The sequence below is a fragment of the Scomber japonicus genome, chromosome 10 (genome assembly GCF_027409825.1).
Source record: "Scomber japonicus isolate fScoJap1 chromosome 10, fScoJap1.pri, whole genome shotgun sequence".
Taxonomy (NCBI): domain Eukaryota; kingdom Metazoa; phylum Chordata; class Actinopteri; order Scombriformes; family Scombridae; genus Scomber; species Scomber japonicus.
In genome coordinates this window covers 15,243,018-15,269,826 of record NC_070587.1, presented here as the reverse complement: position 1 = coordinate 15,269,826, position 26,809 = coordinate 15,243,018, and the positions used below count along the sequence as shown (strand labels likewise).

The 26,809-nt window shown below is 38.4% G+C and overlaps 1 protein-coding gene across 1 annotated transcript in view; it reads left to right on the top strand.

The window, feature by feature from the left end:
• sntb1 (syntrophin, basic 1) overlaps positions 1-16,021 on the top strand; it is a 41,798-nt gene extending 25,777 nt beyond the window's left edge. The window contains exons 6-8 of the mRNA XM_053326341.1: positions 483-679; positions 10,050-10,279; positions 13,189-16,021. Coding sequence (XP_053182316.1) covers positions 483-679; positions 10,050-10,279; positions 13,189-13,281 — 520 coding nt within the window. The 3' untranslated portion in view covers positions 13,282-16,021. The remainder of the gene's footprint in view (positions 1-482; positions 680-10,049; positions 10,280-13,188) is intronic.
• Positions 16,022-26,809: the final 10,788 nt, after the last annotated feature.

Genomic DNA, 26,809 nt, shown 5'->3' with positions numbered 1-26,809 from the left:
TCAGTACTTTGGTTTATGAGCAAATGCCAGCAGAACTAATGACATCCCCATCAGCCTCAGCTACACTGTGTTTTGTGCTAATTTGCTTGTCAGCAAATATCAGCATGCTAACATGGTAAACATTATGCCTGCTACACATCAGCATGTTCACATTGTCACTGTGAGCATGTTTGCAAGGCTTTAGCCATCTTACAGAATTGTTTACTGTGACTGTAGAATTACAGTGTTGTTGAAGTAATACTTGCACAGTTTGTGGTATGTCTTTTGTATTTTGTAGCTTCGTCCTTAATGTTAGTTTTGGCCACCAGTTTTTATGAGTCAGTTCAAGATGTGAACTGCTTGGAAAATACCATAAGTGTTAGAACGTTTCTCAAATGTTCCTTTCAGATTTCAAGAGGATAGTTATTTCTCCTAACTATTGTAATATGTCAACTGTAATTTAAATTATTCTATGTTACATAACAGTTTATGTGTTAATCCAGTTTGGTCCACTCTGGCCCTGACCGGGGGTCACCTCATTCTGGCACAGAGCTGTTTTTTGCCACTCGGACTGGCACACGCCTCGGCATTGAGACATACCTTTTCCGAGCTGAGACCACCAAGGATCTGTCTCTGTGGACCCGACACATAGTCAACGGGTGTCACGCTTCAGCTGAGATGATCAAGGAAGTCACTACAAGTGAGTCCAGATACATTACACATAAGCATGCAGATTCACTAACACAGCTTTAAAATGGATAAAGACATGTACAAAAATACACATTCTGACCCTATGAACTGTGACAGGAACACAACAGATGAGCTACACAGGTCATTGTGTTGGATACTGTGATGCCTCTTCAGACATGTTCAGACGTGCTGCAGCAAAACATATCTTGAGAGATTTAAGGGGCTGCAAGGATAAGTACTGCCTGAGGTCTTGCAAGCCTAAAATAAAGTCTAAATCTAGTGTATAAAGCTAAATTTATACATACAGCCATATTGAACAGGCTGCCACATCCACTCATACAATGAGATAGAACAGGGTTTGTGATATAATTTGACAACCATATGGAAGATGTGGACAAAGCACTTTCTATATAAGGAAAGGAATGCTATTTTGTGTGTGTGTGTGCGTGCGTGCATGTGTGTCTCTCTCTGTGTGTAATGTTTTGCATTGTGTATTGGCTGTCCAGGGAATTCCAACAGAATATCCCCCTCCGTCTTTGCTTCCCTTTCTCTCTAAGCACAAAATGTCCTGGGAACTGCATTTCTCCCCTGGGTCCCCTTCCTCTCTCCATCTATAAAAGCACAGTGCCAAATTAAGTTTCACTTCAGATTCTGCTCTTATATGAAGCTGAGTGTATCCAACAGCGAATGATGCATGCTGTCAACGCCATACCTTTCTTTGCCACTGCTGTTTCCGCATCGTTTGCCGCCACCGAACTCTCGTTAAAACTCTTCAAAATCGTTTCTGCAACTGCAATTGATCCAGGTGTAAATGTTACACTGTGATAAGCATAGCAGGGCTTCATTCACGTCTGCGGAGCTCGATTTGAATTAAACACTTTATTTAAGGTGTATGATAATCAGATTTTGTATGTCAAGGTTGTTAGCAGGAAAGAAAGTGAATGTTAAAAGGACATCTTATTGAATGCCATGACAAAACGCTGTCTAGACTGAAAGATGCTGCCCAGTATTGACATGGTAGAGCTTTCGAGGTACTGTCACAGTAGTATCAACAGATAAAGTTTAAACCTCCATTCATAGATTTTATTTGGAGTAGAGGCTACTTAGAAACAGTGGAAAAAGCTTTAAATCCAACATTGACATATTTCCACTTTTTAAGTTATTGATATGGCAACAACAGTTGCTTATTTACTCACCCAGCAGGCGGAGCACAAAATACATTTTCAGTCGTGGGCGAGCTGGAGGAGTGCCAAAGACAAAGAAGAAGTATTTTGTTCTTAATTACAGAGTTACTAAGTTACTTGTGGTCAATGTAAACATCATAATATGATCCACAGCAGAAGAAGACCCATATCCAGGATATGGACAATATGTGCACAGGTGCATACTCAACTTTAGTCATGTACTAATCAGTAAGTCAGTAGGTTTAACTAAAAGGATAGCTTATAATGATAAATGATTACATCCTGAAATCTGAAACATTCTAGGATTTACACATCAGTTCCATTAAATCCAGGCATTTTGATTCATAGGTATTGGCTATAAATTTGATAATCTGTTAATACTTTGCTGTCAGTGAGTGACCCACTGAGCCATAAAATATATAAAAACAGCAGTGAGTAGTAGCAAGCAGCAGTGAACGCCTCTGTTCGTGATGTTTTGCAGGTGAACCACATTTCGGGAGTGCTGCTTGGTTTAAAACTTCAGTAATTTGTTTATACAGAGGTTTACAAGTGTCTGTTTATATACTGTCTGGACCATACAGCAACTAATTCACACTGACGTGACATTAATACATGCCCTTAATCTTGCACTGAAAGGTGTATAATCAAGAGGCTGTATAAGCTGACCAGCAGCTCGACAACTAAATGAACCTTTGTCTGTTGTTTGATGCTGAGCATGTAGTCAACATTACATTTTTAGAGTCTTTTCTGCTAGTATTTCTGGGAGTGATGAGAGCGGGGGGATGTATCAAAACTGTAAAACTAAAACAACACGCTGACAGATGCTGACAGACTCTATAAAGCTCTGCAGATTTTCTGTGAGTTGGTCAGTTCGAGTGACACCTTTCATGTGGTCATATAATTCATTGTTATATAAGAATATTTACTAGAGCACCTTTAATTTGTTATTCTGATTTGGGATGCAGGTCAGACACAGGCCTAAAGAATGAGTAAACATTGTTTTGAAACTGTATTGCTCACTATTGAATTTCTGCATGAAGTGGATCCCATTACTTTCCTGAAACAGATTGATGTTAGCACTGAGCCCTCAGTTTCTTGTTGTGGAAGTAGGAAAGCAATTTACACTTGTGCGAGGAGGAGTGGGATAATGCATACGAAAGTGCATTCACTCATTTTTCAGCAGTTGCCACTTGAGGAGTCATTGAGCTGACCTTGTCAGCTTTTCATCTGTGTATCATTCTGATAAATCATTGTGATGTTTTATTCACTGTCATGACTCGTGATAAAGATTTGCTCTAAAGATAAATTAACTCTCAATCAATCACTCACCGGGCAGCAGGCCATTGTTGGAGGGATTTTAAAGGGGGCTCTGAAATCAAATTTCACCGGCACTTGACCTGCTGTCAGTTATTAAGGTGACTTAAATTTCAGAGGTCATATACATTTTTTCAGCAACTAGTTGGATAAGATACAGCATTAGTGTCCAGGTTTGAAACAGCTGCCTATGTCTACTGCATATCTTTTCTTCTGTTTTGATTGTCTGTCTTCAATGCATTAACTTTTTAATTAACATGTTATATATTGGTTGTTTAATCTGTTCAAAAGCCAAAGTGTCAAAACATCAGGTTGGGGTTTGGGAATTTTGTGTGTAGGAATATTTTCCTCTTTATGCTAAACTAAACTAAGCTAAGCTAACCAACAACTCAAAAACACCAGAGGACACACTAAATAAACCTTGTTTTGAGATTGCTTTCTCATCAAAATCAAGATCAAGAATGAACTACGGATTCAAATCATAATTTTATGATCAGTTTCAGATGTATCAGTTTATCATTAAATCCTCTTCTCTTGATTCCTGTATTCCCACAGGTTTAATGTTGTTTTCAAAGGTGACAGCTGTATTACTTGTGACATTTTTTCTAGAAGCTGACTGGATCTCCTTAATGAACATGTAAACAGCATAATGTCTTGTGGCACTCGTAAAAAAGCAATTTTATCACAGTGGTTGTGGAAAATTATCATAATTAACCTGCTGCGACATCCAAAATTTAGCGCCATGGGAGGCAGGTTGAAAACATGAAGTACTTTACCTGCTGCTAATGTGATTTACAAGCTCAAAACATGAGTTCCTGTCCCAAAATAACCTTTTAGTGTTTCCACTTGTCTTTTGCTTAACTAAATTAGTGCCTTCCTCCTCTCTCATTGTCGCTCTCCCTCTCTCATTCACTCCAGTTCCTTTCTCTGTCTCTCATCTCGTCAAAGTTATTACTCTCTGCCCTTCTCAACCTCCTTCTGTCTTTTCCACTCACTGTCAGGCTGATAGAAGGGCTTTTGTTGCTCCCTGAAAAGCCTCTTTCTCTGTGTGTGTGTGTGTGTGTGTGTGTGCGCGCTCTGGTGGGAAACCCTGTGTGCCCCACAGATCAAGGTTCTCAGGTAGAAGAGTAGAGTTTCACTTTTAATTTTCACTCATGAACACTCACTCTTTGTGCCATTTACAACTATTATCATTAGAATAAGACTTATAATACTCATTTTTCATCATGACAGTGTGGTCTTCAGGGTTTGAGGGATATTACACTGCATATTTAGCTGTGTGTGTGTGTGTGTGTGTGTGTGTGTGTGTGTGTGTGTGTGTGTGTGTATGTTCTTTTCTGTTTGATTCTGTTTCCTTCCTATCAAATTACTTCCTGAAGTTGTAATCAAGACGCCTGTGTTGTTTTAGTGAGTTTTACAGTTGATAAGGAGAGGCAGGATTAATATGCCACACTGCTCCTGGCACAAAAAACTAACATTAGCACTTCCTATTTGGTGTGCAGCTCCCAACACCCCACCTGACTGAAGTGGTTTGAAGCCAGTGTTGCCTCTGTGGTGCTGCAATTTAAAAATATGCTGAATGTTGTACAATAGATTAGAAGAACAAAAGTGTAATACAGTAGCACAGTTGTTAAGGTTGCCCCTCAACAACTTGTGAGAGGGGATTTCACATTACATATGCAGGAGTTAGACAAGATAAGGTAAAGGAAGAAGATAGCAACAACAACAAAAAGTGAATTATACTTGGTAGGATGACAATCGAGAGTATTTGTTGATATATAATATTCACTCCAATTTAAGAGAAATTGAAAGAGAAGAACATCTTTTTACAAAGAAAGTCACAAACACTTCCATCAGTAAACATGTATTATTTGTAAGTGTATTATTATCATAGCAAGTATCTATACAGTTTTGCTCTGTACTCTTTGAGGGAGCTTTCAAAGACTGAGCAGCAACAAGGATTCAGCTACAAGGAGAGCTAATCCACTTTAATATACGTTAATGATGAACATTATATCTTAGTTAAATTAGAAGTTTGAGGTGGAGGAACAGGGAGCTGCGTACGGTAGTTGGCATTGGTTTACCAGCAGATAAATAGTGAAATGTGTGGTTATAATGGTTACACTGAACACCTGGACATTACTGTTGGTGGGCTGTGTGTGTGTGTGTGTGTGTGTGTGTGTGTGTGTGTGTGTGTGTGTGTGTGTGTGTGTGTGTGTGTGTGTGTGTGTGTGTGTGCGTGTGCATGTGCGTGTATTACTGTGTACACATTTGCCAACCTCGGTTTCATAATCGCCTTTAGATAAAGAGCCAAACACGGATGGGATTTGTATGGGGCGATTAGCGAGGTTTGACTGACAACACAGTTAAGTAGTCAAAGAATCAGCCTGTTGATAGTTGGACAAAAGGCTGAGGCAGGCCACAGATATCGGCAATACACATATATGTATGACACATACGCATAGGTATTCTGTAGCTCTTAGGGAGACACGACACACAAATATGCATGTCCATCTCTTTCTCATCAAGCTAGAGAATACATTCTCACTGTCATACGTACACATATGCATGCACACACATCCCTCTCTGTAGGTGCCATGTACACACATCCTGTGCAGGCTGTCACCAAACAATGGAAAGATAACAACTCTCTTCTCACTTGCTGTCTCTTTGTCACACAAACATGCAGCTCGGTAGATCAGATGTTGTCAAGAGAGAAGAGCTTATCCTGTAAATGAAGTTTTCAGCGTGCGGCCTTCATGTTTGCCAGGAGAGAGAGAGCTCTGCTGTCAAGGCATTGAAAAATAAGAATAAATGCAGCAAGATCACACTGAGTGAAGATGAGACGGGTCTGTCATTAAAGCAGAGGAAAGTGATGTGTAAATTGGGAGAGTAGATAAAGATAGTACACTCCGCTTTCAGCCCAGACACTTGCTGTGAAAAGAGATGAGGGCAGGAGAGAAAGTAATGGGAAATATTGTTAAACGGATAAATGACACTGTGCTTTCAGCAGGATGGTCGCCACATGAAGGGAGTAGTCTGTCACTGAAATGTGATAAACTGTAGTGTGTAATAGACATGGGGCACACAAGTGAGAACAGAGAAGGGTCCCTTTGATATATAATGAATGTATTAAAAGTTGTATAAAGAGTTGCTATCAGTTGTCACAGCAGCAGAAAAGAAGCAACACAACAGAATAGTACAATGTGTTTTAAAAAGGAGAGCATCAAACTGCACACAGTTGCTTAGCTAAAACTAATGCTGTGTTTAATAACCCTCATTGATACAAATAAGGTGGACAAAATATTGAAAACCCTTCTAAGTATAATACAATTCAACAGCACTACAAAACAAAGACTCCAAAACATATATAATGTTGGATCTCATCAAAAGAGGGGAATCAGGATCTCTAACATGACTTATTCGTCCTAAAATGTGATGATAGTGGAGTGAAGTATTTCACCATGACATTCAATGAAGAAACAATACATCATAAAGACCAACTGGAGAGAGCCAGACAAAATTGGAGGGGCACTATGTTGGAGGAGCAAGGATATCCTGTTTGCCTGGTGGCATCTCTCAAAAAATGTCTTAGGAAAACTCTGCCTGGTGCACAAGCCCTCTGCCTGCAGCCCAAGAGAGTAACAGCTCCGACAGACAGCTCGACAGCTTCTGGTATACTGCTGATCCCCTGAGAGTAAACCAGCTGTCACAGATGTTACCTAGGATGTGCAAAGAGGCAGGGACACACGTCGTACACCAACCACAGCCTGATAGCCACTGACATACAAACTGTCTGATGCAGGACTCAAGGCAAGAGAGATTATGGTAGTGAGTGAGTTAGGTGAAATGCTTTATATATAGAGACTACGATGTGAATAGTTATTCATAATGAGTCGCGGAACATGAAAAATGTACCAATAAACAAAAACCGTGTCTGTCTCATTGGAGAGCAGGAAACGATGGAGCAATGTACTGTCTGATCAAGCTCATCGGAATCAAACATGCCACCAAAGAGACTCTAATTTCTCTGGTTTCACAATAAAAGGAAACTTACAGATAAATATACATGATACAAAGCAGCTGGGCCTCGGTAACATGTAGACCTACACAAAGCAGTAAGATAAGCAGCTAAATGTTTATGTGTTGCTTGGCAACATTCCAGTCACAGAATTACTTGTGTTGGCGGAGCCATATAATTAATTAAATAAACTAACAAATCAATATCTGTTGTCGCACATTACTGTTAACTATTAAATGGAGCTTGTAGGACCGTGTAAAAGTTATATCACACTCAAGGTCGTGCTGTTGTACTGATTATTGGCACAGTTGTGATTTAGCCTCAAGTAAGGCGGCAAGTTGAAGATAATCACATTATTCAGTACAATAATTAATAGGGTTGGGGCAAAAAAAAAAGATTTTATCAATTTTTTTTTTTTAATTTTAAATTTTTTAAATTTTTAAATTTTCTAAAGACCAGCTAAATGTAGCAGTTTAGTTTATTGTAAGATGTTGGCGGATGAGAATGTTTTTTGTGAGGGCAGGTTCACAGTTTTAAAAATAAATCTCACAAACTGATGTGATGTGTGTATTGTTTTTTGTAAATATGACTTATGATGTATTATCAAATGTTTGGTTCAACCTGTTCTTGTTTAAGGAAAGAAAATCACAATAATTGAAATATAAAATCGCAATACTTGGTAAAATCGAATCGCAATACTTGTTTAATCGAATCGGGACCCAAAAATCGTTAGAGAATCGAATCGGCACAAAAGCATATCGGCCCAGCCCTAATAATTAATATATGAGGCATTCCCTCTCATGTGATATTGCTTAAAGGTTGAATATGTAGAATATTTATTAAAAGCTATATTTTTTAAAAAATAATACAGCCACGGGGCATTTTGAGGGACTGAAAGTATTGCTTTTCCATAAAAAAAAAAAAAATTAGTCTGAATTAATATTTTTAAAAATATTAATATTTAATATTATTTTTGACGGGTTCGACAATGACGTTCTGACACGTTCTGTGTACACTGTACCAGCCAATTAGCGGCCGGAATTGCGGGTTGCCAGGGTTGTCTGTTGTGCCGGCGCAGCTACTGTAGGCTGGCACTGGGTGAAATGGAGTTGTAAACAAGTAGAGCCATGTTGGACTTACTAAAACCAGCGTTTTTTGCTCTCAAGTACAACTTTTCATCACAAAACTTCGAAGGTAAGACAGAGTTAGTCGCTGTAAATAAGTGGTTGTTTAACTTTGTATTCTTTGGCTGCTGGTTCACGGAGTTTTAAGCGCAATAATAGTGGTACTGTTGAACTCGCCAGGGTCTTAGCTTTCATATGAGATGCTATTTGTTTGTGTACCATGAAGTATCAAAATGGTAGCAATGGAAATGTGGAGAGTGGGTTGACTTTCTGACGCTATTCGGATTTTGATATTTGATCATTGACCTCTTAATGCACGCTGTTCCGTTCACGGGACAGGACGGATGTTAGGAGGTAGCCACGCGTTCTTCTGAATGTTTTAAACACCAACCCTTAAACATATATACTCATGCCGTACATTGTTGGAAAGCTTAGATTGTTCTGATTCATTCAAGACCACTCACGACTTATATGGTTGCTCACAGCCGTAATAGTATTAGCGATTAGCTTGGCTAGCCACTCAGCTAAGTGAGAAAAGCTATAATGCTACATACCTTCAAAGTCTTCCCTTTATCCACAACGATCATCTTATGACTCAGCACTTTCTGTACAGCTCGCCAAGTATCCATTCTTGTGAAATATGAAATCCGTTTTCCATAAAACCGGAATACTTTCCTCAATATGTCCATGTATTTAGTCCAACACGTAACGTAATAACACAAATAACAAACCATATACGGTCCGTTTACGTCATTTCCTGACCTGCGCGTCCATCTCAGAGTACACGTGACTAGATGTTTACGACCGTGAGCCTCTTCTGCTTCTGACGACACCACACACAAGCCAATCGGTGTTTAGGATTAGGCAGTACATTGCTGCTACTCCCACTGGCGTTACAATGTAATGTACCTCGGTGGTTTCAAGCAGAGACATTTGTTTCAAGTCAGTTACAGCGAGGGTATGTTCGCTTCCTGTTTTCAAAATAAAAGCACCAACTCTATCGTTATGGTTTTCTTAATAATAAAAGGCAACGGGTGTTTTATTTTGTGAAAATGACCGGAAGTGCGTTACTCGCTACGGCTAACTTGAGTGGCTCCGAATTCGCAGGAACAAAACTTTAAACAGATGTTATTTGGACAAATTAGCGTCACATTGTGGATCTAAATGGCTACTTTCTCGCCTAAAAAGGTTAGACATGTGGATAAAGTGGTATATTTACAGAGTTAGAGCTAAAATAAAATCCGGCACCGGACCTGGCAACCCGACTGCTGGAATTACTTTTTGGAGACATTAGATGGCGTTGTTCTGCTCATTCTACATATTCTACCTTTAAGTAACTCCCTGGAATCTCCACTGTTGCCTAGCAGCTGCACCTGCCAAACAAATAGTCTGGCATTGCTATTTTACACTTTTTGTACAGATTAAACAAATTATAATGAGGTAATGAATTATTTTAGAGGTGTTGAAGGTCAGCTGTTGTCCCCTGTTTCCAGTCTTCATGCTAAACTAAGCCAACTACCTTTTGGTGTAACTTTGGCATAATTAGTTACTCTTTAATGTATGTAGCAGGACAATGATTGACATTCTGATTTGCAATTTAGCCCTTATTTCTGCAATGCACACATTATTAAAACAAGGAAATATGGATTTGAACAGGAGGATTTGTTCATGAGCATTGTGTCAGAAAACGGCACAAAATGAAGCTGTATAGTTAAATTCTGTCTTTCAATATTTCAGGTTGTCTGTACCGGGGTCAGGAGTGCCGACTTGTTATTCACTACGAACAGGGCTTCTCTGTGTTGGCTGAATCCAAACGTGGAGATGGGGAGAATGAAGAAGACAGAGGAGCCCACACTCCTACCAGACCACGAGTGCTCCTCTTCTACCCCTACGAAAAACTAAAGATGTCCTCGGATGATGGAGTTCGAATGCTCTTCCTTGACTTTGGAGGGAAAGAGGGGGAGATTGTGAGTGTCTTTTTTCTTAAGGCATTATGTTTTGACAAAGAAAATGTAACAAGACAGGTTACTCACCCACCTAGGTCTGACAGACTCAGTTGGCCTGCGTTTTCTCCTCCCTGGTTCATGGTCTGCTGAATGAAAACAGGGTGAAAAATCTGTTTCTGTATGGACTGTCATGGCTCCATTTTATCTATTTATCTATCAATTGTGTGTAACTGGGTGAAGACACATTATGTTTTGTTCAGCTACAACAGCACAAACACCATTGAAATAAAATCACTCTCACCAACAAGAATTCAGGTAGAAAACAATCATAGAAAAGGCTGATTATGCCAGTTTCTGCGCCAATAGTAGCCTCAGTAGACAAGAACACAATGGTGCATTTTACAAATAAGGTGCAGGATAATCACAAAGTTCAAATGAATCCAAATCAACATGTAGTTGGTTGGAATGAATTGAAATGCACCCTAAACTGCTTTGTAGAATGGATGTTTTTCTGTTTATGCCTTTTCTGCTTCACTTGAGTGACAAGCTAACATTTCTAAGGCAGTAACATTTTTACAAGAACAACAAACAGCCTTTACTTTTATCCACAATTTTCCCACTTATGACATTGAATTCACAATACTTCCACATATTACTTCTTAAGTGGTTTGGTACATGCAGTGCATCATCTGGAGCACTAGAAAGCACATATCCTGATGGGCTCGTACACTGTGAATTTTAAATTTGAACAGAGACTGAGAAACTGAGAAATGTGCTTCTTTTTGCCTTCAGAAATAGATGAATAATTGTGTTTCTAGACCACTTTCTTAACTGTGGTCATGTACAATCTACAATAAATAGAACAAGTTCATAAGAAGCTAAATATAAACTGGCATATAAGCACTGTATATCAGACAGGCAGAGGGATAGTGGTACAACAGAAAGTAAATTACTGTACTCCATCACTGAAATAAAATGAACTGTAGGTCTTACTAGGTAAGAGCTTTCAGAGTTTCCTTTAAAAAAAAAGAGTCTGTCACTAACTGTGAGAGTTTCAATCCATTTACACCGCTCACTGTATGGTAGTCCATTTGGCTCATTTTTCGGGGGCCACCCTCAAAGTAATCAGGACCAGTTGCATTCAACTCCTATGACCCAATGTGTGTGGAATATTTTTATTTAAAAAATTCAGTTTTTAATCTCTAGGGTCTCATTTGACAATATAAATTTAATATCATGTGGCTGTGAGGGGGCAATTCTTTAGTAGCTCTTTTATGTCAACTGACACTTATACAAACAGCTTTTACTCAGAAAAAGAGGCTCAATATTCCATCATTCATAAAACCACAGCACTGAGATTTACTGTATGCTGGAAAATAATTACTCTCTAGGTTTATGAGCTTTAGAAACAGACATTTTATATAAACGGCACAAACAGTAGGCCGACAGTCCATATACAGTTCTGTGTGAGACCTCTGTCGGATACACTCATATTTGACTGCTCCGTTTATGCTGAAGGCAAATAAGCAAAGACTCGGGAGCTTTGATTCAAACCCCTCTGTTGGCTACCTTAGCAGAACAGATTTTGGATTCTGTAGCATTTCCAAATCAGGCAAGGCCTTATAAAAAATCCCAGGGCACTTACGGATGTGGCTGATGGCTCATTAGCTCAACATTTGAAAGTAGAATCAGCTGGGTATATTTTTTCAGAGTGTTGACTCTACTGTAATTATTGGCAGGAACTATGTATGTCTAAATTTGTCTCAGTCACAACAATTGACAGTTTATCTCCCCAGTACAGAGTGTGTTTTAGTATTTAGAGCTTGCACCAAACCAAATCATTGATCGTGGCTTGGAAAGCAAATATTATACGCACCAAGGCGCGTTTAACAGCAGGGTGAAGAAAATGACAAGACTAAGGGGTGTACATCCAAGCAGCTTTTTGAGGTTACAATTAGACACAGCAGTGCTTTGAGCTAAAAGCCAACATCAGTATGCAAATGTGCTCACAATGAGAATGCTAACCTGACTATTTAAAGCAAATCTAAAGTCAACCATATAAGCTCAGCTTGTTAGCATGCAAACATTTGCTTATTGGCTGTGATGGAGCTTAATGGATCACCAAATTGATTACAATTCATCCTGAAGTGGGCATTAATGTGTGCCAAATTTCATGCCAATCCACCTGATGGTTGTCAAGACATTTTCCTGAAAATCACAAATGTCAACCTCATGCTGAGGCTGAGGAAAAGTCAGAGGAATTCATACTCTGACCTCCATGGATATTTGTACCAAATTTCATGGCAATCCATGAGATGGTTGAGATATTTCAGTCTTGACATACAGGTGGACCAAAATACATTTAGGAAAAAGCGTATGTAATTTATCCCCAACTGACTTTCTGGACACAAAACATTTTTGTAGGCCAGATAATGTGTAGTTTCGCTCATTTTTCATTGCACAGTTTACTGACGAAGTAGAGGTTGTCACTAAAAGTTCCTGTGTTTCATTTGACAGACCAAACAGTAGTTTAAGTGTGAATTCATAGGCTCAATCTCCCTATAGGCCTTAGGAACAGGATGTGAGTCATCGTGCCGGTGAAATCACTCGCTGTTGATTCAAGCTATGAAAAGAGCTTTGTTTCCAATGATGTGGTGTTTGTGTGGATACAGTGCTTTGCTCTAGCTTGGACTGTCTAATCCTTGCCTCATGGGGAACTAATGACTACAGAGTTAGGTTTGAATATATTTTTATGGTTTCATGATGTCTTAGAAACCTTCTTTTTTTTATTTCCCTACCGTGCCTCCTTGTCTCTTGTGTGTCATGAATTTAAAGATATTTTCTTTTCTTTCCTCTTTATCCTTGTTATGTTATCCAATGTTTTGTCTTGTTCTGCTTTTCATTTGTTTTGTTTTCCCATCCTCCTCCAGCAACTGGACCTCCACTCATGTCCGAAGCCAATCGTCTTCATCCTCCACTCCTTCCTCTCTGCTAAGATCTCCCGCCTTGGTCTGGTGGCCTGACAGCCTCTCTTAACGGACATTTCACCTGCTTTAAAAAAAGAAATCCACTGTGTTTCTCCACATCTCTGCAGGAAGCATGCAGTGCACCTCGTTAAACTCTTACAGCGGGGTACCCAAGCAGAGCGAATGTAGCCTCTCTCTGGAAACTAAGCATTTTAGGGTCTCCAACTCCAAGTTAAAGAAACACTGGAGAAACCAAACCAGATTGGTTTTGCTTTGAGTGGAACTTGGAACTTTAAACTTTCCCTTTTAAGGGCTGCAATGACTGAAATGTTGACTAATGAACCACAGAAGAAAACATGGACTATCACTGGACTTGAAGCAGAGGGATGGTATGGTGTATATAGAGAAGGACACACTGAAAGAAATAGATTGGACATTATTGTCACGTCCAGGGTTGGACACGTGCAGCAGGGGTTGAGATGAATTCATTTTTAATTGAATCAAAATGTAATGGCAAACTGCCTTCCATTTACCAATCACATAATTTATTCACCATCAGCTCTGAAAGGACACTCTGTATTTAACTCTGTCATTTTTCTTCGCCAAAAACTTTAAGCATTTGTCTTTGTTAGTGTCCCCTTGAGACATCTCATTAGCAATGTCACTATTCATCACTGAACCTGAGAAGCCCAACTGGCCGCACAGTTTCCCACAGTGTGACAGCTGACTCACATTCAAAGTGTCACAGTATTTCTTTAACAAGTTGCATACAGTAACCATCTTCTGGTCAAACTATTTCAGTATGAGAGTTGACAATGATCCAATGTCAGCTCTAATGTCTTGAAACATGAAAAACACTGCTATCACTTACATCATTTATAACAAACTCAACCATTGTGTTTTTCTTGTCACTTTTTGTATGCATTTAACTTGAATTTCCACAGTAAAACTTGGAATACCTGCAAATTCATAATTAGGATATTAATATGCGCATTATTAATTTATCCTGAATAGTACCGCAACTACATGATGAGATCTTTTTGAGGATGCTTTGGAAAACATGTTTTGGATCATTTTAAGAAATGGTTTATCATTTATTGCATTAATATGTTTCTTTGTTGTGTTGTCAAGAGGCAGATGAAAAAATCAATACCGATACTGATGATATTTATTAAATATAAGGCTACTGCCAGTAGCTGGTTAGCTTAGCATAAAGACTGGATTGTAAATTTGGAGCACCTTCCTTAACCAATTGTTGAACCTGATAACACTCAACAGTCATCATTAATAATTAATTATATACAAAACATGTTTGTTTTCTCAGTTTAAATTTACTTTAACAACATTTACTGCACAATCCTAACATATTAGATATGTGAAACACATGCTAAACTGATATAAAATATAAAAACATAAAATAATGAAGCACAAATAATTTAAACAAACAAAATAATAAAATTATAACACTGTTGAAATTGATGCTCTTGTTTGCATTCAACCGGTGGTCAAAGGAAACCAAATCCTTCTGAGCAGCACTTCTTAAGCTCATTAATTAACATTTTATATCTTGTTAGTTGAATCTGTATGAAAACCAAATGTACAACAAAAAATATTCTAAACAGCCAGGATATGTTGACAGGCAACCTGCACAAACTCCAACAATTTGCTGCTTACAGACAAGAAATAGTGTAGCGCATAACTGCCTGTAAAATGGCAAATTGTCATTTTGACACTTTATTTTTTTGTCCAGGTGTAATAGACCTGAGAGTGATTTTGAACTTCTCACCTCAGTCTCAGCAAGAAAGCGAATACGTTTATTTCCCAAACTGTATATCTCTGCCATCTACTGAGATATGATGATGCTGTTGACTCCTTCTTCGTTAATTTCAGGGTGGAGAGTGACTGTTCACGCCTGATGTACCAACTGAAATATTTCAAAATAGACACTGAATGACTGCAGATGTTAAACTGACAAACTGAAGTCATGTTCTGTCCCATCAAGCTAACATCTGCCAAGAGTACATCTAACATTCAGACTGAAAACTGCCATGTAAACTAAGGATGCCACAGTTATCTAATCAAGTATTATTCATCTATCAATACACAGTAGCAAGGTAGCCATCATATAAATCTTCTAGTCTGCTTTAGTCCTGCAGCAGCCAGTGTAGCTCTTTTTGTCTTGGATGTTACAGTATGCAGCGTTAAATCTGTGTGCTGTGCTGTCTGTGACATGGCCAGCTGCCAGGTCTTTCCCTGTGCCTTCAGATGATAAAGAAGAAGAAAAAAAAAATGAAAAAATAGTTTTGAAAGACATTAATCACAGCATGAGCATGGAGCAATGATGTGACTTCTATGATGGCTACATTTGGTTATGAGTGTGGAGATTCTCAGCCAGCTGTAATTTTGTGATTTCTGTCTTCTTCATATCAAACTCACACATTTTCAATGACCATTTACATACACAGTGACACTGTGAACAATGATTTACACATTGCAAGCATAGCACAGTGTAGAGGAAATATGATCTGTTTTGTTGTTACTAAAAGATGACGGCAGCACTGTAACACTTATATTCAGCGACGAATCCCGCACTTACTGATAACCTCAAGTGAAGAAAAGCTCTGTGAGTAAAGGCTGCTTTGATATGTAGAATACTCTGATGCCTTCGGCAGCTACTATACTGTCACTCAGAATGATAAAGCTTAGTTTTGAACTCAAATGGTGCACATAAATCATGTATTTAACAAAAGTGATAAGATGACTTTGTTTTTATTGTGTTCACTTGTGATTTATTCATTTCCTATTCTATGGGCTGAGGGAAATTTTGCCTTTAGTTCAATCATAATAAAATGTGAATGACATCTGCAATTTGTTTGCTAATTATAGTGATGGTTCTTAATTTTTAATATGATATTATTAGTAGGATAGTAGGATATTGAGATTCATTCACTCACTGGTCTTTTTATTAGGTGCACCTGTGCAATCCAGTACAACAGCTCTGCTATAGAGTCTACATTTATGAAGCTTATACGTTTTCAGTTTTTTGTCAAGACGATGATAATTCTGCTTTGTGTTTATTATTGGGGTTATAGTGTGTGATGGTGGTGTATTAGGGTGCATTATATTGTGTATATATATTATATATGATGTTCCTAATATTTGGTCCACTCCATTAACATACATTAGAGGAGAAAACATTAGTTAATATTAGGCACCCAAGTATGCCATTACCACCCAGTATGACCTCAGTAATAAACATAAAGTAGAATGATCACTTTTTGACAATGTTTACAAAAACTGAAAATGTATAAACTTGGAAGAAGTAGAATTCATTGAAGAACTGTTGTATTGCATTGACTTAGATTGCATAGGTGTACCTAATGAAGAGGACAGTGACAGTATATATTATATATTTCAGGAACAGTTGAGGTGGAAGGTGGTGTACTAATTTACTGTGTTTAAGCCATGTGTCATTCATGTGTCTTTAGCCACAGAGCTTGAAGGTAATTGAGTTGTAGGCAGTGCTCAGCACAATCGTAACTCTTGACATTGTTTACTTGGCTCCAAGGTAATGAGCTGGCATCCTCTCGCTCTCTCTCTCTCTCTCCCTCTCTCTCTCTCTCTCTCTCACACACACAGACAGATGGACACATTCATGTTTTTAAGGGTAAGGAGTTAAACCCTCAAGCACCATCATTACTCTTGACATTGTTTACCATTTGACATTGTTTACCAGCATATTTCCCACCTCTCTGTGTTTATCACTGTTCCCCTTCCGTTCAGGCTTTTACTGAATCAAGTCAGACTCTCAGCGGGGTCCTAAACGTCTGCAGATAGCGACTGTTGCATAATATGAAAGTAAAGCACAAAGAACTCTCTCCAGGTCATCTTTCCCGCTGAGACAGGTAAAAAGCAATGTTGGCGACTGAGACTGCTAATGTGTCGATCTTAAGATTGAAAACGCACACACCAATGGACCCACTGTCACTGTTTAACACACACACACACATCACGTTCACTAATAATCTGCTTTCCCATTGAGACAGAGGGAAACAAAGGGGGCCATATTGACTAAGACTGTCAGCTTTTAATTTTGAGGGGCTGGATGAAAGCCAGATCAATTAGCAATCAGCCAAAAGTTTGTGTGTGAGTGCGTGTCTGTATTGATGTGAGCTATTAAATATCCAAGGTTTCAAACGTGTGCACAATGGATACTTCTCTCAGTGACATGCAAATATATTATGGTAAGTTTTTGTTTGTGTGTTTGAAGGGGCCCTGAATGAATTGCTTTTCTTTTGGCTCAGTCTCTTGTTGCATTCCTCCCCTGTGGCAAGTCCTCACAGGTTTTTGGACTTCCTCCAGGTGTGTATGTGTGTTTGCCAGTGGTTGTATGCAAGTATATTGCTATGTATACATGCTTTAATTAGCAGAAGGGAGAGAATAGAGTGGGCAAAGGGGAAAAGGGACAGTGGGAAAAATCAGCAGCTGGAGGAGAGGCTAACAGGCCCACTTCAGCTGAACACACATTTAGGGATGATTTGTTTGAAAGCATAGTCCATTCCTACTCCCAATTCACATGCTTTTTTTAAAAGTCTTGCATGTTTTTGGTGTGCATTAAAGTACCTTCTTCAATTTTTCATGTGTCACAATGAAGATGTGATACATAAGATGTGTTACACTGAGTGATATATTTGTAATTTAGTCCATGAGTCTTTTTTTTCAGTTGGAATGGCAGGATTTTATCATTTAAACTTGATCAAAACCTTCACCACCACTACCGGAGAGCTATATGCTACATCCAAGATAGCAGAACATTTGTGCACATTAGGTACTGTGGTCCAGTGTGTGGATGTCTACTTGTTACACTGTTCTATTGAAGGAGGAAACAAGACTGCAGGTGGTCCTCAGTTTCTTTCTGAAACATCATACACATATCCTCATTGTACAGACTCATCTGACATATGTTAATCATCTGCCTCATTTTGGTCAAATTCTTTAAAGGCCAACACAGTCAGTGTGGGAACACCAAAAGCCCCATGAATCTCATAGTGCAGTTTACAGTAGCAACAGGAACACTCTTTCTGCAGTGTCCCAATATCATGGCAAGGAACTGCAGACATCCACTGCGTATCAGTTTTCTTAATCCACTTGCAAGTTATGCCTTAAAAGCTGTCACACTCTTGGCTGCTATGCCTGCAGGTGTGTAAACATACTGCACTATATAAAGCTTTGTTGCATGTCATACCCCTCTCTCTACCCCTGTTTCCTCTCCCCTGCACTTGCAAATAGTCAAATAAAAAGGCAACAGTACTAACAAAAAAAGAAAGAAGCTAGCTAAAAAGATAGGTTCACAATTCAGAATTTCAAAGTCTGTCTTAAAACACAATATGATTACAGCAGGGAAATAGGTTTTCCTCGCTGTAATCATTCCTCCTGTTCACACTGGCTATTAAAGATCCCTTTCAATGTCGTCAGGCTACACATTATTTTGGCATAATTCAGAAAAGTAACATAGCAGTAGTATTAACTGATTTTTTGGTCCAGTAGACAAGCTTTTGTTTGGAGTTGTATTTCTGACCTCCCAACAAATGTCTAACCTCTTTTAGCTCTGAGAAAAATATCTGTCTCTTTGGCAGCTAAATACTCCACTTTCTTCACTGTTAACTTTGTCTGTATGTGGTTTGGTGCTGAGCAGGTCGCATTAATCTTTTCTGTTCTTAAGCTGAATTATTTGAGGCAACAAGAGTTTCTTTTATCTTGTGTTAAAAATATGCAAGTTAAAAAAAATCACGTTTATGCTCTTTAAGTGTATCTGCCTCCTGAGGCTGTTTTATACTTCAGACATTTCTGTTAAGACAAAATATAAGTGAGCTGCCATTTGACTCTCGGCTGGTTCTGTGTATTTTTCCCAGGATAGTTTCCTATGATATTACATACATCACATGTCAAGTAAAGGCTGGATGCTTTAATTCATGCATGTTTGATCTGACGTTTGGAAATTGAAAGTTTCTTTTATTACAGAGAGGAAAGGGGAATGTTTGTTAATAGGAGCAAGGGAATCAAGACCTCAACACAGACGATGGAAACAGATGAAGATCAGTACTTTTACTATTTTAGCATGTTAGCAGACTACTTTGCTGCTAGAATGGCGAATCACTGTGGCTTAAGGCTGATTTATGCTTCTGCGTTGTCCTTCCTTCCTACTGTACCTGGTTTTGTCTTTATGAAATGTACATTTTAAAATATTATAATTATCAAATAAAAAAACAATCATGATACACTTTTAAAAAACTCATGCACACCCTTGAAAATTTGGTTATGTCCCAACCTATTGCCTACCTCAGTCTACAGCAAACCAAGCTGGCCCTGGTGTTCAGTTCAGTGGCCTGTTTATCTCAAGGACTGACCATGTCATGATCATTAATTAAAATATTTAGATACATTTTAACTGATGAATAGTCAAGTTGGTCAAATGCATCAATAAATACAAGAGTAATAACTATCTGAACCATATTTAGCTACTGGTGTTTCTTCATGTTGCAATGACCCACCACCGCAACCTACACACTGTGTTGTGAAACTTTGTCAATAGTAAATATATTTCATAAATACTTCATGTTGTCTATATGTGCAGGAATGCTATTGTAAGATTATTCCACTCAAGTTAACACCTAAAACTAGGGCTGGGCGATTATGGGAAAAAATCTAAATCACGATTAATTGAAATTTTAACCGCGATTACTATTAATGAACGATTATCTCAACCCTTGATGAACAGTGTATTTGCCCTCACACAATATTTTGTGATATTTTCGCACATGAGTATCTTTAGGGAGTGAAAATAATGATGTTTTAGGGTGTGACGCTGTGGTTAATGTCTAGTTTAGGCACAAAACCCATTTTATTAGAACTATGAAAAGATCACTGGAGACAAGTTTTCAAATACCTTAAAGATATGCAACCTTTACTGTCATGGCAACAGTGAACACCATGATTAATTGACATGAGCAAGATTAAGTCGATTAGAGTTTCTAAATGTCGGTTTCGATTATTTTTCGATTAATTGCCCAGCCCTACCTAAAACAAAACTTTAGAAAGCTCATGATTCCATAAAGATGCTCTGGAACTAAGATACTGAAAAATAAGCAAGCCCTGACTTAAGCAAATCAACTTTTAAAGGGATCTGAAGAAACTTTAAAACCAAACCGTAAGTTAACTCTTCTCTTCTCTATATTACAGACAGAGGAGAGAGAAGAGAAATCTATAACATTAAGATCACAAGATGAAGAGTCAGTCATTGAAAGCGGCCACCTATTTTTCCTTATCTTTAATTTAATCCCAGTAATGTATTTATATGTGAAATAGGTGATTTCTATTTAGGAATATCCACCATATAAGCACAATATCAAATGAGTGATTTTAAAGTTTTGGCTCAGGATCCCTCTATAGACAGAGCCTCATGTCTCCAGATGACGATAACATACTTCCTGTCTGTTGATTTCCATATGAACAAGTAGATCATATGATTTATATTTATAATTTGTAAGTATATCAATCACTCTGACTCTACCAGTCACTCTGACTGGATACTAATCCAGTATAGAACCAATTACATTTGCTTAGTAAACAAAGAAGTGTATGTTAATAAGTAAAGCTATGAATAACGCACTTTAAATCAACTGCCAGTTGTCTACTTGGAAGAGACCGTTTTTGTTAGCACACGTTCATGGTGATTTGGTCTATTCTATGTCTGTGGGGCTGGTGGCTTAGCTAACTTATTATTTCCATTAAAGCCCTCTAAAAATCAAAAGATGAGTTTATTCAGGTAGTATAAAATGCACCTAAAATGTAGCATATCCAGATATAAGCAGTGTGCCATCAGATTTGCCTGTGCAATATTCCACATTCAACATGTAACAATAAGACAACAGAAAGAGGTTGGCTGTCTAACAAATTGTTATGAGATACAGCTACTGGGGAAAACAAAAGCGCTATCCTCTTCCTCTTTTGGTTGTGCAATGTTCAACACACTTTCTTTATGCTGTGAATCGAGCCGTCATTTTCCTGGGAGATGCTACGCGGTGGCAGACAGAATTGCATTGTGAAATCAAGGCTTATAGATAACCAATCTGATGATGATGATGATGATGATGATGATGATGGTGTCATTATTCTATAACTATTTCACTGTGAAATCAACATTAACTTTGTGACAAGTTAAAGCAAAAGAAGTTGTCTATTTCCACTTTAAACTGTGCGCTCTTACTAACTGTATACAACCTTTCCTTTCACTGTTTGGCAGTGAAGGAGAGACACTGTGTCTCCCCCTCTTTTTCTCCCTAACACATGAAAATACAAAGTACCAGTCTCTGGGAACATGATGATAAAAGAGATGTTGTGTGTGTGTGTGTGTGTGTGTGTGAGTGTGAGAGAGAGAGAGAGAGAGTGAGACAAAGGAATGTTTCAGGATGCCATTGCCAAGTCCCTACAGCACCCCTGAATGCACCCCCATCTCTCTCCCTCACACACACACACACACACACACACACTGGGAGAGTGCTCTTTGTGGTTTCCTCTGTCCTGCAAACCTGTACACATGGATAGATAAATGTGTGATATGTGTGATAGGTATGTATGTGTGTGTGTGTGTGTGTGTGTGTGTGTGTGTGTGTGTGTGTGTGTGTGTGTGAGATACTTGCATTCTTGCGCAACTGAACAGATCCCATGGGTATGGCATGTAGTCATGAAACAGTACCAATGGGAGTTTGCAGTGGTGATGGTTTGGTTCAGTTTGAACATCATAGGAACTACAAGACGACAAGATTGTTTGATCAGCAGAGCAGGATTTCAAATGGACATGTATGCTTGTCACAGAATGTCTTCTTGCTGACATGCAAGCAATATATATAGTATATCGTAGGTGATGGTAGATGGTAGATGGATTTCATTCCCACAGGGCCAAGGTAGCTGTTTCCTACCACTTTAAGTTGCCAAAAATGTCATGATTCCAGTTAAAAATGTTCCCTAAAATTAAATTAAATTAAGTTTTGGCTGTGTGAAAGAAGCTGGTGAGGTGTTGGTGAGATGTTGTCTGGTCACGGTCAGGCTGGTCGAGTATCGTTTTCCCGAGGAAAGTTATAGAGCAGATGGCGTCTGGCTTCACAGGCTAGCTGGCAGTCATGATTGTAATTTCAACGTAATGGCTCCTCGTTTTCATTGAGTCTTATAAACGTTTGCTGATGTGTATTTTTTTGTTGTTTTGTCACCAAAATGAGCATTGTCACACACTGCTGCATTCATACAAAATTAGCCCCCTATTCAAACTGACACACACAGTTAAACACACACACACTGTGGGTTCTGAAGTGGCTTCCTATGGTCTGTTCAGTACTAATTACTGTTCTATAAAATGTACAAACGCAGCAGTCTGTGTCAGCCTGTTTCTCCTGGGACCTCCATTTCTTTCAACTTCCTGCTCATTAATGTTCAAGTAAAGGTGCGTTGTATCAATCATCATTCTATGAGGTCAAACTTCAACATGGCTTCCTAGACTAGACGAGGGCTGTCTGTACGGAATGTTGTATTTTTACTTCATATAACTCAAATTATAACCCACACAGAAATAAACAGTATGTGCAGGGCTGAATTCAATAGTGTGACAGATAAAGTTTTGGTATGGTGATGAACAATTTCACCACCAACATTTGTTTTAGCACTTCTAAACATGTAAATATTCACACTGATTGTGTTAATTACATAAAAATGTAAGATGTTCAAATGAGACCAAATTATATCATCTCAAATTTTTTTGATGTTATTTCAAAGGAAATACTTTTTCTTAATAAGCAGGACTGGGGAAGTGAGGAAGTAAAGCTTGTATTCATGTATTGCTGTTTATCAAGAAATTGGGACAGATGGGTTTACTCAGAGATCACACAACAAGGTAATAGCTCTTATAGATACACAATACTGATCTGGGGAACCACACATGCACACTGTTGTCATGAATACGGATATTCTGCTTTCTTTCTCATTCAACCACACTTCACATCTTTGGTTTCTAATGAAACAGTTTAAAAATGAAACAGTTTCAAAATAAGATAGAAGACTGTCTTTTGCTCTCTGGCCTCTTTTCCCTCTTCGGTTGTATAAATGCGCTGCCAATGCTTCGGCCTATTTTTCACATTATACATCTCTCTACTTTCATTTTCTCATCCCTCCATCAGAACAGAGCTCAGGTCTCCTGGATGCAGAACCTCCCACAGCCATTAATAACATTTATTTTACATGTTGTAACAAGCAGCAGCGACAACAGATGGCCAACTCATCTAGTCTGTGCTGTAGTTGGTTAATGAGCCTGCCAGAACATGTCAGTTAATCATTTAGGGTACAGAGATTACAACCAAGAAACCATGTCTGCAATAACAACGTGATACATTAGAGTTTTTAAATTTAATATTGGGTCAAACATAACCCTATCTATCCTCCAGTTTTGTGTTTGTGTCTTTCTTTGATATTGATACAGTACAATTGTCTTGTGACACAGTGGGAAAAGATAAAAAAAGTGTTTTAGTCTACTCATCATACCAGGAAACTGATGCTATACTACTATTATCACTTTGTACCAAGGACTAATGATAAGCTTCTCCCCTTCTACACAGAAACAAAGTATTTTCCTTCTCTGAACATTTTCTACCAATGATTTTGTGACGCAGATGTATGAGGTACAATGTAAACTGTATTATCTGTACTGTTGGTCATCTGAGATACAACCAGCACATGCAGATAAAACACTTTTTATCAGCACTCACCCAGACAATCAGTCGTGCTCCCACACACTGATGGATACACACTCTGGCCATTCCCACAAAAACACACACATAAAAATGTCAGGCTATGCAGTTTACATGACGCTTTAATAAAAAAAAAAGTTGTATGCATTAGTTTGGCCTGCCTTGACAAATAACATATTTTGATGATTTTTGTAACAGATGTAAAACACAGTCTCTGTAGGATATGAAAAAAAACCCAATATTTTCAGAAAACAGTACATAGTAAAATGCGTAGTTACTTTTTAGGTCATACATTGAACAAAAATTAAACTAAATAAAGACATCATTCTGGCATGTGCAAAAGTTTGAGCGCCCTACATAGTCAGTACTTACGAACACCCCCTCTGGCAGATATCACAGCTTGCATATACTTTTTGTAACCAGATAAAAGTCTTTCAATTCTTGTATTTGGGATTTTCTCCCATTCTTCATTGCAAAAGGCTTCTAGTTCTGTAATATTCTTGGGCTGTCTTGCATGCACAGCTCTTTTAAGATCCACCCACAGATTTTCATTTATGTTTAAGTCAGCGAAGTGTGAGGGCCATTCCAAAAGCTTCAGCTTGTGTCTCTTGAGGTAGTCCATGATGGATTTCGAGGTATGTTTAGGATTGTTATCCTGTTTTCAGCCATCCTCTTTTCAGCTTCAGATTTTTATTTTTTTTTTTACAGATGGTGTTTTCTTTGAATTTGATGGTATTTAGTGAAATCCATACTGTACCTGTGCAATATTCCCTGTGCCACTGGCTACAACACAACCCCAAAGCATGATAGATCCACCCCCATGCTTAACAGTTGGCAAGGTGTTCTTTTCATAAAATGCTGCTCCCTTGCAGTCCCTCCAAACATACCTTTACTGATTGTGGCCAAAGAGTTCTATTTTAACTTCATCAGTCCACAGCACTTGTTTCCAAAATGCACCAAGCTTCTAGATAGATAGTAGATGATGCGCTGTTACACACTTATGACACTGGATTTTATGGCGAGGACGCAGGTAAGGTTTTTCTTCTACTGACTTTTTCATGAAGGTCAGTACCACCACCACTCCTGAGACTGCTACATCTTCCAGTAGGTTTTTTTGCAGTCAGATGATGGTTATGATTTGTCTTTTTGACCAGCATACAAGCAGTTCTCTCTAAATGCTTTGTTGCTGTTCCAGATATCCACAGTTCCCCTTAACTGCCATCTCTTAATCACATTTCACACTGTGGAAACTGTAAGCTGACAATGCTTTCCTATCTTCTTGTAGCCTACTCCTGCATTGTGGGCATCAATAACTTTTATTTTCAGTCTTGCACAGATGCTTAGATGTTGCTTCACGTTTGCACCAGGTTTGAAGGGTCAGAGTATTTGTAATGCTTTGAAAGTGGAACCAGCTGACATTTCCTTATGACAATTGTTGATTTGCCTCAGGCCTAGTGAGCTGATTAAAGTCTGAGACCTTGTAAAAAGAATCTGAGACTCCAGAGCTCTTAGAGTGCTCAAGCCTTTGCTCATTCCACAATGATGTTTTGATATGTTCAATTCATGACATAAAAAGCTATTCATTAATGTTTGCAGAAAATATTGTGTTTTCCAATAACCAATGTGTTATTTGTCAAGGGGTGGCTAAACATTTGCATACAACTATATGCGTGTGCAGACCTTGACATGAAATATAGGCTTGTTTTCACAGTATCAGTCTCAAAACACACATTACTGTATGGGTAAGCTGGTTCCATGGATACTATGATGAGATAAACTTACTCTCAAATCAGATCTCCTTCCAAAAGAGCAACGTTGGGATGAGAAGGAATTGCAAGAATGAATATGCAGCTGAGCAACTGTGTAAGGCAATCATGTCAATATGAACCAGAATCTCTAAAGCAGTGATCCCTAACAGTTACCAGTCTTCCCCAAACCACCCATTATGTCTCAAATTTGTTCCTGATCAGTCTATACTGAGGACACACTTGTAGGAGCAGGACAAATCTGACTGTCAGTTATAATCAGCACAGATAATGTGCCACACCGCTTGTGGCTTTGTTTTAATTGCCTGAATAACAATGATTATCCAGACTGGGGTGTTAGTTCTGAGCACTGATAATGTAATGTGTGTCTCTCAGAGAAAACACACACACTTTCACTTTTTCCTTAACACCCATACACACTCGCTTTGCCATGGTAACCTGCTTTAGGTTGTAATCAGTGTGATATACTGTGCACAAAATAAGATTTAAAAAACACTTTATTGTGTTGCAAACAGTAAAATATGAAACAAAGATAAAATATGTACATTCATAATTCCATAAAATATTGTATAACGAACAAGCTGGGGAGGATTTAAAATTACATTGGAAAACAACTACAAAGAAAATAGTGACTGCAACCTGCTGTTTCCGCCAACATTAAAGCCCTCGCGGCCTTGGTGACTGCAGCCAAAGCCAAGTGTACTATGCTGTTTTGTACTAAAATGTTTTTCTCTTTTTCTGTGTGAAAGCTCTGGAGCTGTTCAGAGAATATCAGGGTAAGAGTACACACAACTGCAAACTAAGTAAAGATCAAAAATCTGGATACTGTTGAAAAGATTGTATGATTTCCTTGGATTATGGTCATTAAAACAAGCATAATCAAATGATTTAAAACTAATTGTGAGGGCTCAAGCATAAAAACATGAATTTGTGTGTTGTAAAGTGACACAAGATGCGCTTTTTTATGGTGGAACACAGAAGAACAGATACTGGTTGAACTAGCACCGTTTTGGACAAGCCAGTATT